The sequence below is a fragment of the Nycticebus coucang genome, chromosome 5 (assembly GCF_027406575.1).
Source record: "Nycticebus coucang isolate mNycCou1 chromosome 5, mNycCou1.pri, whole genome shotgun sequence".
NCBI lineage: Eukaryota > Metazoa > Chordata > Mammalia > Primates > Lorisidae > Nycticebus > Nycticebus coucang.
In genome coordinates, this window is record NC_069784.1 from 45082569 (window position 1) to 45102293 (window position 19725).

The 19725-nt window shown below is 41.1% G+C and overlaps 1 protein-coding gene and 1 pseudogene across 1 annotated transcript; both read right to left on the minus strand.

Annotated features, from left to right (window-relative positions):
* Positions 1-1613: 1613 nt before the first annotated feature.
* Positions 1614-6460, minus strand: LOC128585465 (pre-mRNA-splicing factor SPF27-like; annotated as a pseudogene).
* A 1288-nt stretch (positions 6461-7748) lies between these two features.
* On the minus strand, positions 7749-19669 carry NRAS (NRAS proto-oncogene, GTPase). Its single transcript, XM_053591734.1, has 7 exons — positions 19546-19669; positions 18919-19046; positions 16894-17072; positions 13090-13249; positions 12152-12275; positions 11273-11314; positions 7749-11170 (listed from the first exon to the last, which is right to left on the minus strand). Exons 2-5 carry the CDS (start codon positions 19027-19029, stop codon positions 12156-12158), a joined length of 570 nt encoding a protein of 189 aa, XP_053447709.1. The 5' UTR covers positions 19030-19046; positions 19546-19669; the 3' UTR covers positions 7749-11170; positions 11273-11314; positions 12152-12155.
* Between the last annotated feature and the right edge of the window lie 56 nt (positions 19670-19725).

A 19725-nucleotide genomic window follows, 5' to 3' on the forward strand; every position in this document is an offset into this window, starting at 1 on the left:
TGTACCTGTTTCCACTTACATACAAATTCAACTTAAGAATAAACCTACATAGCCGGGCGTTGTGGCGGGTGCCTGTAGTCCCAGCTACTTGGGAGGCTGAGGCAAGAGAATCACTTAAGCCCAGGAGTTGGAGGTTGCTGTGAGCTGTGTGAGGCCACGGCACTCTACCGAGGGCCATAAAGTGAGACTCTGTCTCTACAAAAAAAAAAGAATAAACCTACAGAACCTATCTCATTTGTAATCTGGGGACTTCCTGTACTATTATTATCTTTTCTTTTTTGAGACAGAGTTTTGCTCTGTCACCCTGGTTAGGGTACAGTGGCATAATCATAGCTCACTGCAACCTTGAATTCTTGGGGTCAAGTGATCCTCCTGCCTCAGCCTCCAGAGTAGAATAGCTGGAACTACAGGCCACAATGCCTGGCCAATTTTTCTATTTTTAATAGAGATGGAGTCTTGCTCTTGCTCAGGCTGGTTTTGAACTCCCGACTTCAGGTGATCCTCCTGCCTTGGCCTCCCAGGGTGTGACGAGTAAAGGCATGAGCCACCTTGCCAGGCCTGTATCTTCATTTTTAAAAAATGAAGTAAATGAGGCTCAGAAATATTAAATGATTGGCCATAGTTACACAATCAGTAAATGGCAGGCGGATCAGGATTTGAACTTGGAGTCCTCTAAAGCTGGAGACTGTGTTCTTGATTTCTGTATCATATTACCTTTCATGTGCTCTACTGGCCTTTTAGGAAGATCCTTTTAGCCACAGTATATTAGGAAGGAGAAAGATGGGAAGCAGGAAGACCAGTTAAAAGGTCATTTTGAAAATCTTTGTCAGAGATAATGAAGGCTTGAACTGAGGCAATCACTGTGGAGTTGGAGTAGACGTGATAGGTACCATGTATCTTCATGTGTGTGTGCATATGTGTGTCCAGAACTACCTTTTTTATCAGACAAAGACATAAACTAAATATTTCCAACTTCTTGTATATGTTGAAAACTTTCAATAAAGATCCTTGGATGCAAAATATGGTCCAACTGGCTCAAAAATTAATTTATGACATATTTTTCTAAAGTCATGCTTACCTTTTTTCTTTTTATTTTGAGATAGAGTGTCACTCTATCACCCTGGGTAAAATGTAGTGGCATCGTAGCTCACAGCTATGAAACCTGAAACTCTTGGGCTCAAGTGATTCTCTTGACTCAGCCTCTTAAGTAGCTGGGACTACAGGCACCTGCCATAATACCTGACTAGTTTTTAGAGATGAGGTCTCGCCCTTGCTTAGGCTGGTCTTGAACCTCTGAGCTCAGGCAATCCACCTGCCTCAGCCTCCCAGAGTACTAGTGTTACAGGCGTGAGGCACCGTGCCCAGTTAAAGTCATGCCTATCTTAAAAGCCTAAAGTTTTCTTTATGGCTATAAAATTACCAAAAAGCTAGAAATTATTTTGCTAAGACATACAAATGGAATTAAGAGCCCACACACTCTATGATTTCTAAGCATTTAACCATTAGCTGTCTCTGTGAGATGCTGTTGTCCCTCATAGTTCAGAGAAAGTTCAGACACCCTCTGTGAAAGCCCAACTTTTCTTCCTTTCTACCCAGAAAATTAATCTGTCTTTTCAGAAGTCTTGCCAGATGTTCTCCTTGTTTGCCTCTCCATGTTGCTGCTTGATTTAATAGATTTCATTTTCTAGTTGCACAATAGTTGATTTCATAATTCTTACTGACCAGGGAGACCCAATTTGACTCCATTTCTCTCAATTCAAATCCAGCCATGAGCTGCACATTCTTTTGATGCCAGTTAAAATCTTGAATATGTTTTCTTAACTTCTCAAGCTCTTTCTGTGCACAATCACATGAACAAGATTTTCATTATATACTTTCCAGGCATCATCCACGCTGTAACATTAGGTTCCAGATCCTCAGTTTGAACTGCTTAATGCTCCAGCTGGGCCATAGAATTGTTCACACATTCTTGTCATGGAATGATGTCATTTTTCTGACTTGAGGAAGAAGCTGGAATCTTGTGTCATTTCATACGGAGCAATTCAATTGGTTGTTGGGCAGCCAGTCTTTCCAATTCATTTCTCATTATGTCAGTTTCAAAAACAGAATAATCCAGAGCTGTCAGATAACTCAGGTAGTTCTTAGTAGGTCAGAATCTGTGAGTTTCCTCCAGTGTTGCAGCTGTTTCCCACACGTGTGCTGCTTCATGACCTTGATTAAAATATGACAGTGCTTTGCTACAACCTTTCTACATCACCAGATCTGCACCTGCCATTCCAGGGACCTTAGGTTTGCCTGTGTTTTCTGGGTACCGCATATTTTAAAGACTAGATTATCATATCACAAATTAGATATGGAGATGAATGGAAAAGGAGTTTGGAGACTGCATGTCAAGTTTCCTTGTGGCAATTTATGGGAGGATCTGTGGCTCAGTTGGTAAGGCACCGGCCCCATGTACCGAGGGTGGCGGGTTCAATCCTGGCCCCGGCTGAACTGCAACCAAAAAATAGCTGGGCGTTGTGGCGGGCGCCTGTAGTCCCAGCTACTCGGGAGGCTGAGGCAAGAGAATCGCTTAAGCCCAGGAGTTGGAGGTTGCTGTGATCTGTGTGATGCCACGGCACTCTACCGAGGGCCATAAAGTGAGACTCTGTCTCTACAAAAAAAAAAAAAAAAAGATAAAGAGCATAAGAGAGGCTGGGCATGGTGGCTCACACGTGTACTTACAGCATTCTGGGAGGCTGAGGCAGGTAGATTTCTTTTTCTTTTCTTTTTTTTTTTTGAGACAAAGTCTCACTGTGTCACCCTTGGTAGAGTGCCATGGCGTCACAGCTCACAGCAACCTCTAACTCTTAGGCTTAAGCAATTCTCTTGCCTCAGCCTCGCAAGTAGCTGGGACTACGGTTGCCCTCCACAATGCCCGGCTATTTTTTTGTTGTAGTTGTCATTGTTGCTTAGCAGACCCCGGTACCGGTGTATGTGGCTGGCACCCTAACCACTGAGCTATGGATGCTGAGCCTGGCAGGTAGATTTCTTGAGTTCAGGAGTTCAAGACCAGCCTGAGCAAGAGCAAGACCCTCTCTCTACTAAAAATAGAAAAACTAAGCAGGTATGGTGGCAAGTGCCTGTAGTCTCAGCTACTTGGGAGCCTGAGGCAGGAGGATTGCTTAAATCCAGGAATATGCGGTTGCTCTGAGCTATGACGCCACAGCAATGGAGTGAGACTCTGTCTGGAAAAAAAAAAAAAAAAAGAACATAAGAGGATGAACAAGCTTATGGCCAAAGCCAATGTATTTGGTTGGTTGAATTCATCAAAGTGGAAGTACCCAGCAGGCAGTTGGATATTTGGCTCAGGAGCTCAGGAGAGAATGCTGAACTGGAAATAGATTAGAGAGTTATCAGCAATGATGTTGGTTAAAACTCTGATAACATGTTATATCACTTTGAGAGACTGTGTAGAGAGAAAAGAACAGAGAACCAAAGATGGATTCTTATTTTATGTTATTTATTTTTTTAGAGATGGAGTCTCACGTTGTCGTCCTTGGTAGAGTGCTATGAGTCCCAGCTCACAGCAACCTCCACTCTTGGGCCTAGGCGATTCTCCTGCCTCAGCCTCCCAGTAGCTGGTACTACAGGTGCCCACCACAGCACCCGGCTATTTTTGTTGCAGTTTGACTGGGGCCAGGTTCGAACCTGCCACCCTTGGTATATGGGGCTGGTACCCTACTCACTGAGCCACAGGTGCTGCCTGCAAAGATGGATTCTTAAGGATAACCAGTATTCAAGAGTTGATTGTAGGAAGAAGAGACCACCAAAAGAAAGGTGAAATGAGGGCAGCGCCTGTGGCTCAAAGAGTAGGGCGCCGGTCCCATATGCTGGAGGTGGCGGGTTCAAACCCAGCCCAGGCCAAAAACCACACCAAAAAAAAAAAAAAAAAAAAGAAAGGTGAAATGATAGGAGAGAAGGGAGAAGAAGTAGGAAATAAGGAGAGAAGCAACCTGCAACTGAGTCACAGGGTTAAAGGCTGTGAGAATTCATGGGAGCAAAGAACACAGTCCAGGGCTTGGTGCCAGTGGCTCAAGCAGCTGGGGCGCCAGTCATATGCACCTGACCTGGCGGGTTCGAATCCAGCCCAGGCCTGCCAAACAACAATGACAGGTGCAACCAAAATGTAGCCGGGTGTTGTGGCAGGCGCCTGTAGTCCCAGCTACTTGGGAGGCGGGGGCAGGAGAATTGCTTGAATCTAGGAGTTGGAGGTTGCTGTGAGCTGTGATGGCACAGCACTCTACCCAGGGCGATAGCTTGAGGTTCTATCTCCAAAAAAGAAAAAAAAAAAAAGGACACAGTCCAGCTTAGGCAAGTAGGCAGGTTGGTGATCACCGTTGGCTCAGTACTGGTCCTCCAAGAAGATGCCCAGACAAGATTTGATATGCCAGAAACTTAATTGTGGTGGTGCTTGCAAAGGGGAAAGGGAAAAGAGCAGGAGCAGGCAGGGAGAGCTGTCAGATCATGAGGCCATGCAGGTCTCACACATGTGAGAGGAGAGGGAAGGAAGGGTGCCTGAGTAGGAAGAGCCTCAGACCATAGTCTGAGAAAAGTCTTAGCCAGGTAAACGGAGAATTCCCCAGCAAAGTGTGCCCAGTAGAGATGTCCTACTGCTATGGTTAGAATGTGTCCCCCAAAAGTTCATCTGTTGGAAACTTAATTCCTAATGCAACAGTGTTGAGAGATGGGACCTGACAAGAGGTGACTGAGTCATAGAGCAAAGTTCTCATGAGTGGATTAATATCATCACAGAGGGAGTGGGTTACTATCAGGAGAGTGAGTTGTTACAAAGCTACACTGGACCCTGCTGCCTCTCTTTGCCTCTCAAGCTCTTTTGCCTTTTGCCTTTCTGCCCTGAGGCGATCCTTCCCAGATGCCAGGGTCATGCTCTTAGACATCCTGGCTTCCAGAACTGTGAGCCAAATAAACTTCTATTGTTTAAACTACCCAGTCTATGCTATTGTTATAGTAGCAGAAAACAGACTAAAATGTCTGCATAGAGCAGATTGGGCCCAACTCTAGTGTCCTCATTAAGTTCAGTCATTGATTGCAGGATGGGAAGTGGGGATACTGAGTATGGTCTCGGGTGTGCAAATAAAAAAGCGTGGCCACAGTAAGCTGCCAGCCTGCCGCGCACTTTGAAGGAGATTCCAGAGCACCTGCTCCCAGCTGTATGGCCACCACAGTTGGAGAAGTTTCGAGGAGTGATGGGAGTGGAGGCTTGCCGCTTGTGAGTTGAAGAGTGGCTGGGAAGTAAGGAAGTAGAGATTCTTCTTTCTTAATGATGTTGATGGATAATGAAAGTAGAGAAAATAGTGATAGCTAGAGGAGAACTAGGGGGCATATTTATAGAATTTGGGGAACAGAAACAAGCAGATAGGGACAAAATAAACATACAAAGAAAGTGGAAAGTAGCAGGCAGAATGAGTTTCCAGTTCTGGAGGACACGGAGATGGGGAAGCAAGACCCAGGTGAAAAGAGAGGGGAGACCTCTTTTTATTTGAATCTGGAGTGCAGGAGGGGAGGATACGGACAGAGGTACTCTGAGGTTTGGGGTATTCAAGCCTTATATTATTTTTTAAATTCTTGATTTATTGAGTAGATGAATTAATGAATATAAAGTTTTTCTAAGGTTGGTTAAGTAATGGGGTAAGGGCAGAATTAACGTAAAATTGTTACTATCAAATTAAAACTGAAAAGAGGCTGGGCACAGTGGCTCACACCTGTAATCCTAACACTGTGGGAGGACAAGGTAGGAGGATCACTTGAGGCTGGCAGTTCTAATGATTCCAGTTCATGTCATAGAGCTTCATTTTATACTTTAGTACTGAAGGTCTGCAAGGGAGGTGGTAGATAACATCTCTGATCCCAGCACTTTGAGAGTCCAAGGGAGGAGAATCAATTGAGGCCAGGAGTTCAAGCCTAAGCAACATTGCAAGACCCCATCTTTATCAAAAAACTAACAAAAAAAACGAAACAAAAGAAAAGGAAAAAAGAAAAATTAGCCTAGTGTGGTGGCATGCACCTGTAGCCCCAGCTACTCAGGAGGCTGAGGCAGGCAACGGAGTGAGATTCTGTCTCAAAAGAAAAAAAGACTAAATTAATTCTTTTAGGTTGAAAAACACATTCCCTCCTCCTGTCCCTGCACACTGTTAGTTAACAATTTTGGTGCAAGAATGAAATAAAACATGAGGTCGAATACAAAGGCTCCAAATAAGAATTAGCTGAATAGTTCATCTTCCAGCTTACATAAATCCAAATATTTTTATGCTCCTGTTGGCAATGGAAAGAGCAGTACCTCTATTTTGCATGTTCCTATAGCTCCAGTTTTCTTTTGTTAAGGTAAATGGTCCATTTTACTACCCAGTTATTTTAAAAGCATTGCAAAACATACCTTTCCCACTTGGATCCTGGACATTGATTCTGTGTTCTTGAGCCACAGAACCAATATCCTCCGGCAGTTTTGTGAAATATTCACTAGCAAAGCCTCTTGGCCCCTTTTCATGTTTTTATGGATATCGAATAACTTGTGTAACAATTTTGGCCTTTCAACGACCTTGAGTATTGCTTGTTATCAGAACAGAAACCTTAATAGCACAGAAATGCATAGTAGCTGTTGTGGTGGTCACCCAGCTCATTTTTCCATTTTTAGTAGACACTGGGCCTGGCTTTGCTTAAGCTTGTCTAGAACTCCTGAACTCAAAGGATCTTCTCACTTTGGCCTCCCAGAGTGGTAGGTAAAAAAAAAAAAAAAAATTGTTTTTTGAGGCAGGGTCTCATTTTGTTGCCCTTGGTAGAGTGTCATGGCATCACAGCTCACAGCAATCTTAAACTCTTGGGCTTAGGGCAGTGCCTGTGGCTCAAAACGAGTAGGGCACCGGCCCCATATGCCAGAGGTGGCAGGTTCAAACCCAGCCCTGGCCAAAAACTGCAAAACAAACAAACAAACAAAAAACTCTTGGGCTTAAGCAATTCTCTTGCCTCAGCCTCCCAAGTAGCTGGGACTTGAGGCACTGGCCACAATGCTTAGCTATCTTTAGCGATGAAGTCTCATTCTGGCTCAGGTTAGTCTCCAACCTGTCAGCTAAGGCAATCCACCCGCCTTGGCCTTCCAGAGTGCTAGGATTACAGGCGTGAGCCAGTGAGCCCAGCCTGAAAAAAATTTTTAATGTAAGTCTTTGGTAGAATAAATCAAGGTCCCCATAATTACAGTATTCCAGTGTAGGTGAAAAAGCCTAAGTTGAAATCATTTCTTAAAATTCTACTTTTTCGTCTTTCTCCCCACTCCCAACCTGCTTCAGAGAAAGAAAAATCATTCTTTTACAAGGCTGGGAAATCTGAGATATCCTAATTCAATTCCACTATTTTGCAAATGAAGAAACTGTAGGCCAGAGTTGTCACATTATGTTAAAAGGTTCTAGGGCCCCTAGACCCATCCTCTTCCAATTATACCAAGATTGCTAGGTTTTGCAGTAATGCAAAAATAGAACAGAAGACCTCCAATGGTAGTTTTAAGTGCTTCATATTAATGTATGCAAGTTTGACAAATAGCTATGGATCATCCCCAAGGTAATACTTTGATGACTTTGACACATTTCATAAAATGAGGAAACTTAAGATCTTTCGACACTGTCCAAACGTCACACTCCAAAGTTTGAAATTACTATTAGCTTTCTATAAAAGGACTTCAGTGATAAAAAGAATTGTGACTAAGCCAGGAACTTCCAGTTTTTATTTTTAAACATTATTTAACAAGAAAAACATTCAACCAAATTTTAAAAAATTAGGATGGATTAATTTACAATAAAATAACCAACTTACAATATCAGCCCTTTCATTTAGGGCCAAGGAGGCCAATAGTTCCCATTTGAACAGCAGACTTGCATAATTGATGTTTTAACCTATATTTGATGGCGCTGAAATACAAGTTATACAACTTCCACTAACACTCGCCCCTCTCCTCCCTCCAGAGTAGAGTTCATACAATTGCATCTTAGTTTGGTACTCCAGTACTCAGGCTTTTAAAAGTCATTTTATATTCTGAAATATAGTAACAACCACTCTGATAATGAGAATACTTTTAAAATAATTCTTATAGAAAACACACACCTTAAAATAATTTTGTGGCACATTAGACTGCTTGAAGAAACAGCAAAGATGAAAATAACGTACAAGAACTATAGTCCCTTGTTTAAAGAAACTATCCAAATAGAATATTTTCCCTAGTTAATTATCCTTGATTCTTATAATTTATTATGAGATGAATTATAAGAAACAGAATGCACCATTTTTTGGTTCTTGGTTGTAGCTGCCAGCTTGAGTTCATGACTGTAAATACAAAGCAAAATACGATTATGCCCACAAATTCTGGAATGGGGAAAAAAACCCAAAATATCTTTTGAAAGTGTTTCTCTAGCCTTGCTTTCAAGTCATGACAAAAAATTCACAGCAGTTTAAAGGACGTTGAGAGACTAAACATGGGGTCCACTCAATGAACTGAGGTTAATTTTATCTATTATATTCCTAAAGTAAAACTGTAATAAGTATGATGTTGTATTACCAAGTAACATTCTATAGTAAGCTGTTGGAGAAAATACAGCATTTACCACATTCATTATACTAGTTCTGTCTTTAGACAGAACATCTTATTTTCACACTCTCGAACGTGCAATGTTTAAAAACAACAATAACAAAGATAAAGGAATACGTAATTTATGACAGCTGGCCAGGCACTTAACTTCGGGAAAGAGACTTTCAGATTTTGAGGTAAACTAGAATTATTTTCAACTATCACAAACATATTCTAAAAGCCACATTTTATACCAAGCTGAAGTTATTGAGCTTTTAACTGTAACTTTGTCGCTTTATTGTGCCAAAACTCATACCTAAGTGTAACTTCTTAAGTGATTAAAAGAACATTTTCAAGTCTGAATTTTAGTCCCAGTTAGATACTTCTGTGCTTAGAACATACTTAAGGAAACTGTAAGGTACATAACATACAAGGGCTATTGGCAGGAGAGCCCAAGATGAGGAACTTTCTTTCTTGCTAATTAGACATTAAATTAAATAGACCTTTTAGAAAAAGACTCACACTGCTGGTCATAGACACATGAACAAGAACGTGTGAGGTGAGAAGCCTCAACCTAGCCTCAGGAAAATTACAGAGCAATCATTGCTCCTAAAAAAGCAGAAACAGAATAGCCAAGTTTCCGTTCCTAGATGCTGACAGTGCTGTGAAAGCTCCCAGAATCACACTGAGGAGCACTACTCTCTGGGCTCACTGCACTCGGGACACAGTATGTGTTTCTTTCCCTCTTCTGAATTCATTTCAAATTCTTAATAAATGAAAATTCATATTAGAAGATGGAAGACATATGTATTTACACATTAGAAAACCAAAACAGAAAGTGGCAATTTTGCAACTGGTCTTTTATCACAAGTTATCCAAGTCTGTTTTGCATCAGAATTATCAGAGTATTATCTGCAATGGAAATGCTGAGCTTCTAAACACCTCATCATTATCAATTAATTTTATTTTCTATTCTTGTCTCAAATAGCAATTCCAATCCAAAGGCTACTTCTTGCTTTGAACAAACTCATCCAGTTAGTTTTAAACCTTCCAAAGAACATTATAATAAAGCTAACTTAAAACATTTTTCTCAAAAAAAAAAAAGAGAAGAGAGAGAGAGAAAAATATTGGCTTAAGAGTTCCCATGTGGCTAACAAAAAGGGTCTGAGCTGACCCTCCTTGGGATAGCAAGTTTTTCCAGTCATGGTAAAGGGCTTGTGCTAACTGACTTCTTCTTTCTTTAGAGCTAACAGCAAGCACCTAGCAAAGTTATTAGCTTAAGTTACTGGTGCTATGAGAAAATGTGGAAAAATTTCTCTCTGATGCTAACTGGCTGGTTCAAGTTTTGAAACTGTGACCCTGGTCCATCAGCACCATGCTTTATTCAACTGAAATAACCAAGCCCCTCCTGCTGTGGGGTCAGGGGTTGACAGCGGACAAGAACGGACTGAAGCCAATAACCTGTACCACTGAGATATCAAGATGCAGAGGGAAAAGGCAATTTGTCTGTTCATACGCTGTATTTGAGGTTTGAAAATCATTCATCAGAGCTGACAATACCACACCAAATTTTTATAATTATCTGAACTCCTGCAAATGTAGAGCTTTCTATTATAACACAAATTTGAGTATGAAGGAGTTTATCTAATGAACAAATTACATATATTTTATAGGTAGTAACCTACAAAAAAGTGGAGATTACTAGGTAAACATTAAGTAAAATTATTCATGTTTTCCTTCTTTCTGTTAGGAAAGTCCCCTCAGGCCTCTGGGAAACCAAATTCTACATATACGCACAGGCACCCGCTCTCCCGCGGGTGTGGCTCTCCCTCAAGGGAGGTCAAGTCATAGGTGCAGCTCAGACATTCATTTTCGTGCAAAACAATTTTTGAGAAATCAATTCCACTGAAGTATTGTAAAGGAAGTCTTCAAACCCCTTCTAGGAAAAAGGCACTTTGTTGTGAAAGTTGGATTTAATTACATGGAAGTTGAGAAGACTAGGATGGACTCCCAAGTCGGTATTCACTTTTGTATTTATGAACACAGAGCAGATGCCAGTTTATAGAATATAACTGATAACATTACAAACAAACCAAACAGCAACATTTACTATATTCTTGGCAAAACAGCAATTTATGATATTTCTCCAAACTAAGTTTGACAGTAAAATGAAATAAAAAATAAAAAACAAACAAACAATAAAAACCCAGCAGTTGCTACTTTAGAGCTCAAGACACTGTTTTCAACAGAATTTCATGTCTATAGTTTGGTTCTCTGTTTCAGAGCACAAATTGCTTTTCTGATGAGAAATCTGGGGTAGCGGAGGTGTGTTTGTGTGTTAGGGAGAACCAAGGGCAGAAAAATACCAAAGAGTAACAAGAGGGGCATTTCTCTGGTCAGACAACCAAGTGAGGAGGTAGTTGTTCTGAGAACGTCTCAACTAGAGAATATTGTACTGATCTACTGAGAGGTGGGGAAGTAGCAGGAGCTTCTTTGTAAGACTGAAGATAGCAACAGGAATACTCCTCCAGGGAAGTCAGGACCAGGGTGTCAGTGCAACTGAAATAAAGATGGAATTTGTATAAGTGACATATACAGAGTATAAGAAAAACAAATTTAAGCTATTTACATGAATTATTCTATGTTGCCAACTTGTCCCACCTTGAAAGTGGCTCTTTTCTGATGACAGAACTTAAAAAGTATCTGTAAGAAAAGAACACACACTGTGTCATTATCATTCAGCTTCCATGTATCAATCCTTCAAAATTTTGGTCAGTGCCAAAATTATGGCTTGCATTCATCTCATAAATAATGTCTTGTAATTTATAATGTTATCAAAAATCACAGCAACCTCAAACTCCTGGGTTCAAGGCATCTTCCTGCCCCAGGACTAGGACTACAGATACACACCACAACATCTAGGTAATTTTTCTATTTTTAGTAAAGATGGGATCTCATTCTTGCTCAGGCTGGTCTTGAACTCCTGAGCTCAAGCAATCCTCCTTATTATAGGCATGAGCTACTGTGCCCGGCTTAAATGTTTTAAAAATAGTTTAGAACTCAGTACTTTCTTTTTTGGGGAAACAGAGTCTCACTCTGTTGCCCCAGGCTAATGTGTGCTATGATGTCAACCTAGCTCACAGCAACCTCAAACTTCTGGGCTTAAGCAATCTCCTGCCTTGGCTTCCCAAGTAGCTGGTACTATAGGCACATGCTACAATGCCCTGCTTCCCCCACCCCCCGCCCCTATTTTTAGTAGAGGTGGTATCTTGCTTTGCTCAGGCTGGTTTCAAACTCCTGAGCTCAAGCAATTTTATCACCTTGGCCTCCCAAGAGTGCTAGCATTACAGGCATGAGCGAGCCACCATGTGTGGCCTACATGTCAGTACTTTTAGAAAGGGAGCCATAAGGAAAATACACAGAAAAGTGTATACAGAGACTATCAGTTAAATAACATATAGGCAATAACACTAACAATCCTCCAAATTGCCTGATACTGAATATTATGATTTATAATGATGTGAAAAACCACATGCTTACCTTGTTACATCACCACACATGGCAACCCCATACAACCTTGAGTCCCATCATCACTGCTATTGAGTTTTTTCATTCGGTACTGGCGTATTTCTCTTACCAGTGTGTAAAAGGCATCTTCGACACCCTATCAAAAATGAATGAAAAGTACATGATAAAGACAGCACAGCTGACATCCAAATGTAAGCTCTCTCTCATTTTTTTTTTGAGACAGAGTCCCACTATGTCACCCTCAGTAGAGTACCGTGGCGTCACAGCTCACAGCAACCTCAAACTCTTGGGCTTAAGCAATTCTCTTGCCTCACCCTCCCAAGTAGCTGGGACTACAGGTGCCTGCCACAACACCTAGCTATTTTTTTTTTGTAATTGTCACTGTTGTTTGGCAGCCCCAGCCTGGGTTCGAACCCGCCAGCTTATGTGGCTGGTGCCCTAGCCTCTGAGCTACAGGGATGAGCCTCATTTGTATTTCTTAATGTGGATTTAAAATTCTAATTACCGCCTTAGTAGCTGATAAAATAAGGCAACTCAGGAAAAGTACAGGCTGATATAGAAATGGTACGTTTTACATAAAAACATTTAGGCTAAGGAAAAAGGGTAATGTGGGACATAGATACAGAACAGAAGTACCAGATATCAAGACTCCATTCCAGAGACTTAAGCCCTGAACAATGGCTGGTGTTCATGGAGAAAGAATTAATGTTTATGAGTATCTTTAATCAAGGATTTCCACTAGAAACATTTGTGAATGTTAATGTAAGTGAAAAAAATGCCATACTAGAACATTAAGTTTGTTTTGGGTTTGAACCAAAGAAAAACATCAGAACATTAAAAAATCCATAACAACAACGAATATGGATCATACCTCTACCACAGTCAATCAATCAATTTACCTTCTCTGCCTTAGACAAACCCTTGTGCAGATGCTGAAAGCCCTACTGTACCTGTCTGGTCTTGGCTGAGGTTTCAATAAATGGAATGCCGTAACTCTTGGCCAGTTCGTGGGCTTGCTTTGTGTCAACTGTCCTTGTTGGCAAATCACACTTGTTTCCTACCAGCACCATAGGTACATCATCTGAATCTTTTACTCGCTTAATTTGCTCCCTAAAAAAGGGAATACATTATCAGAATAAAGTAAAACAAACTTTAAGGAAGGAAAAAATAGCTAGGGTAAAAAAGAAACTGGAGAATTTATATAGCCCTATTAGCTTCCAGTATAGAGTTTCACTTTTTTCCTAGCACTTCTAGAAGACCGCATAATAATGAGACTGGTTTACTCTTGTGGCAGCAGCCACAGAGAACCCCTAAGTACCAGTTCATCTTCTACGTGTACTGAAGTGAGTATTTTATCCTGACCCATGTCCCGATTAGGTGCCTGAGTTCTCAAAAGAGCTTGGCTCTGGATTTAATTGGCCACTAGAAATCACACTCTAGATTAAGAAGTAAAACTCACTGCCTCTAAATAGCTTTCTGAAGTTCCCTCAGAGGTGACAATATTTAATGGAAGACACTTTATCACTTTTCTCTCTTTCTTTTTTTTTTTTTAACTTTGTTGCCCTCAGTAGAGTGCTGTGCTGTCATAGCTCACAGCAACCTCAAACCATTGGCCTCAAGCCATTCTCTTGCCTCAGCCTCCTGAGTAACTGGGACTATAGGCGCAGCCACAACACCTGGCTATTTTTAGGGGTGGGGTCTTGCTCTGGCTCAGGCTGGTCTCAAACCTGTGAGTTCAGGCAATCCACCCACCTTGGCCTCCCAGAGTGCTGGGATTACAGGCATGAGCCACCATGCTTGGCCCCAGTCTATCACTTTTCAAGATGGGTGGTACCCAAACATTTTCTTCAAACAAAACTAGAAGCCCATTATCTAAAATAGAAAACCCCAGAAATGTTCTCAGTAAGGAAGTGTGAAGGATGTGGGACTCCCAACTGAAAACACGTTGGGAGCGCTCCCCCTTCGATGACACGTAAGACATACCACACAGCCCAGCTGGGAGACTACTGTTCTAGCTTCTTTTTCCTAACACTGTCCAACAGAACTTTCTGCCATGCTGGAAATGGTCTGTATCTGTGCTTCTAAATGGTCTCTATCTGTTAGCTACTAGTCACATATTAAGCACTTGAAAAGTCAATCACTAATGTGACCAAACGATTTTTAAATTTTACTTAAACGTAAATAATTACATATGGTTGTGACTACCATACTGTACAACATTGCTCTAAGCTCTAAGGTTGGATTTCCACAGTCATACAGCTGAACTATGTTCCGTGGGCTATGTGCACTGCTTGTGCTTTGGTGTGATAGCAGCAGCTTATGTTAAGGGATAATGAGATGCCTAAAGCACCTGTACCACCTCACCAGTAGGTTACTACTGTTCTTTAAACAACATTCCTTGGGAATCCACGAAAAAATTTCTTTCTAGTAGCAGTATAATCCTGCTTCTTCTGAGCAACTGATTTGCTGGCAGCACACAGATGCTGAATCTTGCAGTTAGCTATTTCTCTTTTCACAACAGCTGCCAAATTTTGTAGTCTACCTTTAGAAGGTCACTGGAGCTTCATGCACACAATTACAGAGTAACTGTTTAATTCCTTACCTTTATTTCCTCTTTGCCTCACTTAAGTCTATTTTTCATTAAATTTATATTATATAATATAGACTTTTATAAGGTAGTTTAAATTCTCTTTGGCTTGGGCGGCGCCTGTGGCTCAGTCGGTAGGGCGCTGGCCCCATATACCGAGGGTGGCGGGTTTAAACCCGGCCCTGGCCAAACTGCAACCAAAAAATAGCCAGGCGTTGTGGTGGGCGCCTGTAGTCCCAGCTACTCGGGAGGCTGAGGCAAGAGAATCGCTTAAGCCCAGGAGTTGGAGGTTGCTGTGAGCTGTGTGAGGCCACGGCACTCTACCGAGGCCATAGAGTGAGACTCTGTCTCTACCAAAAAAAAAATTCTCTTTGGCTTGGTACCCTGTAAGAAGAAAAATGACTTCTAGAAATTCAATAACTATTTATTAGATGCTTGCCAAATGTTGGGTATTTTATTAAGTACTGTTATTATTTTTAGAGAGAGATGATTGTAAATAGAGTAGGTTTAGGAGAAACACTCCACTCTGGTTTGGACCAGTTCAATTCTGAGAGCAGGTATCTTCACATGGAAGGAAAATAACCCAGGACTCAAGGCAGCAGGCAAAACATTTAAATAGCACTTACTTTATGTCAGGACCTATTTTTAAGTAATATACATACTAATGTGTTTAATCTTCGTAACAACTCTGAGCTAGGTACTATTATCTCCATATTACAGATAAGTAAACTGAGACATAGAAATTTGGTAGTCTGCCCCAAAGTCACATAGCTAATAAATGATGGAAACAAGTTTCAACACAAGCAGATTCCATATTCTTACTATTATCTTATTCTACTTAAAGAACAATGAACTAAGAGAACTAAGAAAAAGGACCCCTAGAATTTTGATCTTGAATAACAATCATGATACCAAAACTTAACAGACTACCTTCTGAACTCTATTTCTGATTCTGTAAAATAATGTTGTATTATTATTATTATTTTTTGAGACAGAGTCTCATTATGTCACCCTCGGTAGAGTGCCGTGGCATCACAGCTCACAGCGACCTCAAACTCTTGGGCTTCAGTGATTCTCCAGCCTCAGCCTCCCATATAGCTGGGACTACAGGTGCCCACCACAATGCCTGGCTATTTTTTTGTTGTTGTATTGTCATTGTTTATTGGCAGGCCCAGGCTGGGTTTGAACCCACCAACTTTGGTGTATGTGGCTGGTGCCATAACCACTGTATTACTGAAGGATGTTTCTATCTTTCCTTTTTCTATGAAGTTGTCATTGTTGTTTAGGGCCCAGGCCAGGTTTGAACCTGCCAGTCTTGGTGTATGTGGCTGGTGTTACAGGCTCTGAGCCTGAAGGATGTTGCTTAAAGGTATTTTCCTCTCTAAAATTCTGTTGTGATCTATAGCAATGCCTCTAGGTTTTTTTTTTTTTTGCAGTTTTTTGCCGGGTTTGAACCTGCCACCTCTGGCATATGGGGTTGGTGCCCTACCCCTTTGAGCCACAGGAGTCACCCCCCTCCCCCCCTTTTTTTTTAAAGAGCCTTACAAAGTCTTACTGGAATGCAGCGGTATGATCACAGTTCATTGCAGCCTTGAACTCCTGGGCTCAAATAATCTTCCCACCTCAATCTCCCATGTATCTTGGGACTACAGGCCTACAAATGCATGCCATTATACTCAGCTCATTTTATTATATTTTTAGAGACAGGGCTCACTCACTGGGTTGTACAGGCTGATTTAGAACTCCTGGCCTCAAATGATCCTCCTGAGTTACTGGGAATACAGGGGTGAGCCACTGCACCTGGCTTCGACATCTACTATCATTCCTGATAGCAAGCTTCACTGTATGTGTTATCAAGCATTATGATGACAATGTTATATAAGATAAATTCTAGTACTTTCAGTAATTACCCTAGGTTATCAATGTCAAATAGCCTAGAACCAACTCCTTCTATAATAATAAAGGTGTATCATCCTGAGTATGGTATCCTTATTTCCCCACAAAGCTAGAGAACACACTTGAAGATCATCCTTCCAGAAAAAATAATGCTCCTGGGCGGCCCCTGTGGCTCAAGGAGTAGGGCGCCGGTCCCATATGCCGGAGGTGGCGGGTTCAAACCTAGCCCTGGCCAAAAAAAAAAAAAAAGAAAAAATAATGCTCCTAGTACCTGTAGAGGTTAATATCTGCAAATGACTTGCTATTATTGATGGCAAATACACAGAGGAAGCCTTCGCCTGTCCTCATGTATTGGTCTCTCATGGCACTGTACTCCTCTTGTCCAGCTGTATCCAGTATGTCCAACAGACAGGTTTCACCATCTATAACCACCTGTTTTCGGTAAGAATCCTGGGGGTGCAGAGGGTGAGGGGGTCAGGAAGGGAGGGAGATTCAATTTTTATTAAAAACCACAGGGAATACAATGCCACTGACAAGGTTAAATAAGCTCCTAGCTATTTAAGCCCATTTCTATCTGGTGTGTCTCTCAGCTGTCAATAGACTATAATCACGAACAGAAAGTACTTAATGTCACCCTAACATCAAAAAAAAAAAGAAATTCCATATGCTTGCAGAAAAGAAAATGTGGACTCTCTGTCCCTGGAAAAGATGAAAAAAAAAAAAAAAAGGTAATTCAAATGATAGCTCTACTGCCGTCAAGAGACTATAGATTAAGTTCACAGTGTATTTTCTAAGCTATGAATTGGACTGTTTCGTTTGTGCCATTTTACTTTAAAAAGTAATTCATCATAATTATAATTATACCTAACCTTTGATACAGCCTCATTTGTGTTCATGACTAAAAAGTACAAACACCTTTTGTTTCAGGGAAGGTTATAACACCAAAATTTTTATTATCATGACAGATTAGATCTTTTAGAAATACTCCTGAATCAAATTCTTAAAGGTAGAATTATAATTAATTCCTCAGAAAGACACATATAGATCATATAAAAAATACTTCCAATTTGCCTTTAAAGCATCAATTTAACTTTTACTTTAATAATGTCTCAAAAAAAAAAATAATGTCTCGTACTTTGGAGAACTCTCTAGAGTCTAGAGTATTAGAAATGTTCCATGTGGTTATGAGTTTATTTACTTCCCCAGAAAGCTAGAGAACACATTTGAAGATCATCCTTCCAGAAAAAATAATGCTTCTAGTACCTGTAGAGGTTAATATCTGCAAATGACTTACATGAATATATCCAAATGTAAAAAGTACTGAACTGTAGACATAAGATTTATGTACTTCACTTACGTAAATTACTCATCGACAACTAAAACTCTGAGAATATTATTTAAATTTTAAAAATGTTAATATAAAAATGTTAAAGTTGTTAAGCCTGAAATATTTTGCCAAGGATCAAAGCAATTTGAATAGCAGTTAATATGAGTTAGTTTTCGTTAAATACTCAGTAGCCAGGTGGTAGGGAAGTCAGGCTGTGGATTAAAGTAATCTCCAGAGTTTAAGACATTTAAATTGAACAAAATCACAAAACCTCTTATTTAATTGGATGCCACATACTGAAGACAATCTGTAACATGAACTTCCCCAATAACTACAGAATCCTTAAGTACTATTACTCAGTACTTTACCATTCACAAATGATTTAAACATGTTATTTAATTTTTCACAACATCCCCGTGTGGTAGGTAGGACAAGTTTATGGTAGTTTAATACTTGAAGAAAATGAGGCTTAGAGATTAAATGATTTGTTGAAACTGCATAATTAAATAAGGTGCAAACAAGGAACCAAAATAAGGACCAGAATCCTAGCCATTGACTCAGAATTTCGAGTTCTTTCTACTTCAGTTGCTTTAACTACCTAAGTAATGAAAACTGAAGAACACCAACATCTCTGAATCCTTTATTTCCAACCTATCATCTCCCACACCATATGTCTCTTTACTATGGCCTGTTTCTCATTTAACAGAGCAGTCATACATGAAGAAATTCATTCATATATTAACGAGCTCAACAATGAGTTTGCAACAGTTTATGTAACTGTCAAAAATTGTAAACTATTTAGAAAATCTTCAGCTAATAAAAATGAACTGTTCTCTAGAAATACTGAAGGTTTTACTGAGTGCAGTATCTCAAATTAACTTTTTTACTTTCTCTCCTTAGAGGATATGGGAAAAGGTAAACCAAAACTGAGAACTAGGATCAGGTCAGCAGAAGACCACCGAGCCTCACCTCTATGGTGGGATCATATTCATCTACAAAGTGGTTCTGGATTAGCTGAATTGTCAGTGCGCTTTTCCCAACACCACCTGCTCCAACCACCACCAGTTTGTACTCAGTCATTTCACACCAGCAAGAACCTGTGGGAAAGCAGCAATTAGGGTTAATGGGCCAGTTACATCAACAGTACTTCAAAGCTTTCTATAATCAATAGTAACTAAAACCAGAGTTCAAAACTGATCGGCTCCAAACACGTGACCTCCACTTGGTTCATAAATGATTCAGGATCACAAAAAATACTTGCAGGTTCGTGCGGTCCACAGATTTCGGGAGTACAGTCTTCTAGCAACCCCCACCCTTGTCTATTTTTCAATACTACTTGGGCTCCGCCCTCAGCCTAAGGTAAAGGAAACCCCCTTCCCATTACTCCCGGTAAGTCTTCTCAGCTCTAGGGGGCAGCCTCCAGGCCGCGACCCCTCCCCACAGCCTTCTGTCTGCCAAGATCTCCCTCTTAGGGCTCCAAACGAAGGACCCCCGCCCAAGGCCTTTGTCTCCAGTTCGTAGATTCCGCTCGATTCCCGGCATCAAGGAGACGCCTGTACGTCCCAAAGCCGAATGCTACGCACGCCAGAACCTCACCTCCAGCTCCGCTGCCTCCGTTTTAGACGGATTTAAAACCACAACCGGGAAAAATGTTGGAGACCCCGGAACCGCCATGAACAGCCCCCACCAGGGAGCGGCACTTCCGGCCCCGCCCACTACGCAATCAGTCGGCGCCCCAGGCGACCGAGTCCCCGCCCCGGCCACGTGGGCCCCAGA

Coding starts and splice junctions, on each gene's coding strand:
- NRAS (XM_053591734.1), bottom strand. CDS start 19,029: ATGACTGAGTACAAACTGGTGGTGGTTGGAGCAGGTGGTGTTGGGAAA. Junction 17,073..18,918: donor AATATGATCCCACCATAGAG/GTGAGGCTCGGT, acceptor CTGCACCCCCAG/GATTCTTACCGAAAACAGGT. Junction 13,250..16,893: donor GCAGATATTAACCTCTACAG/GTACTAGGAGCA, acceptor TCCCTTTTTTAG/GGAGCAAATTAAGCGAGTAA.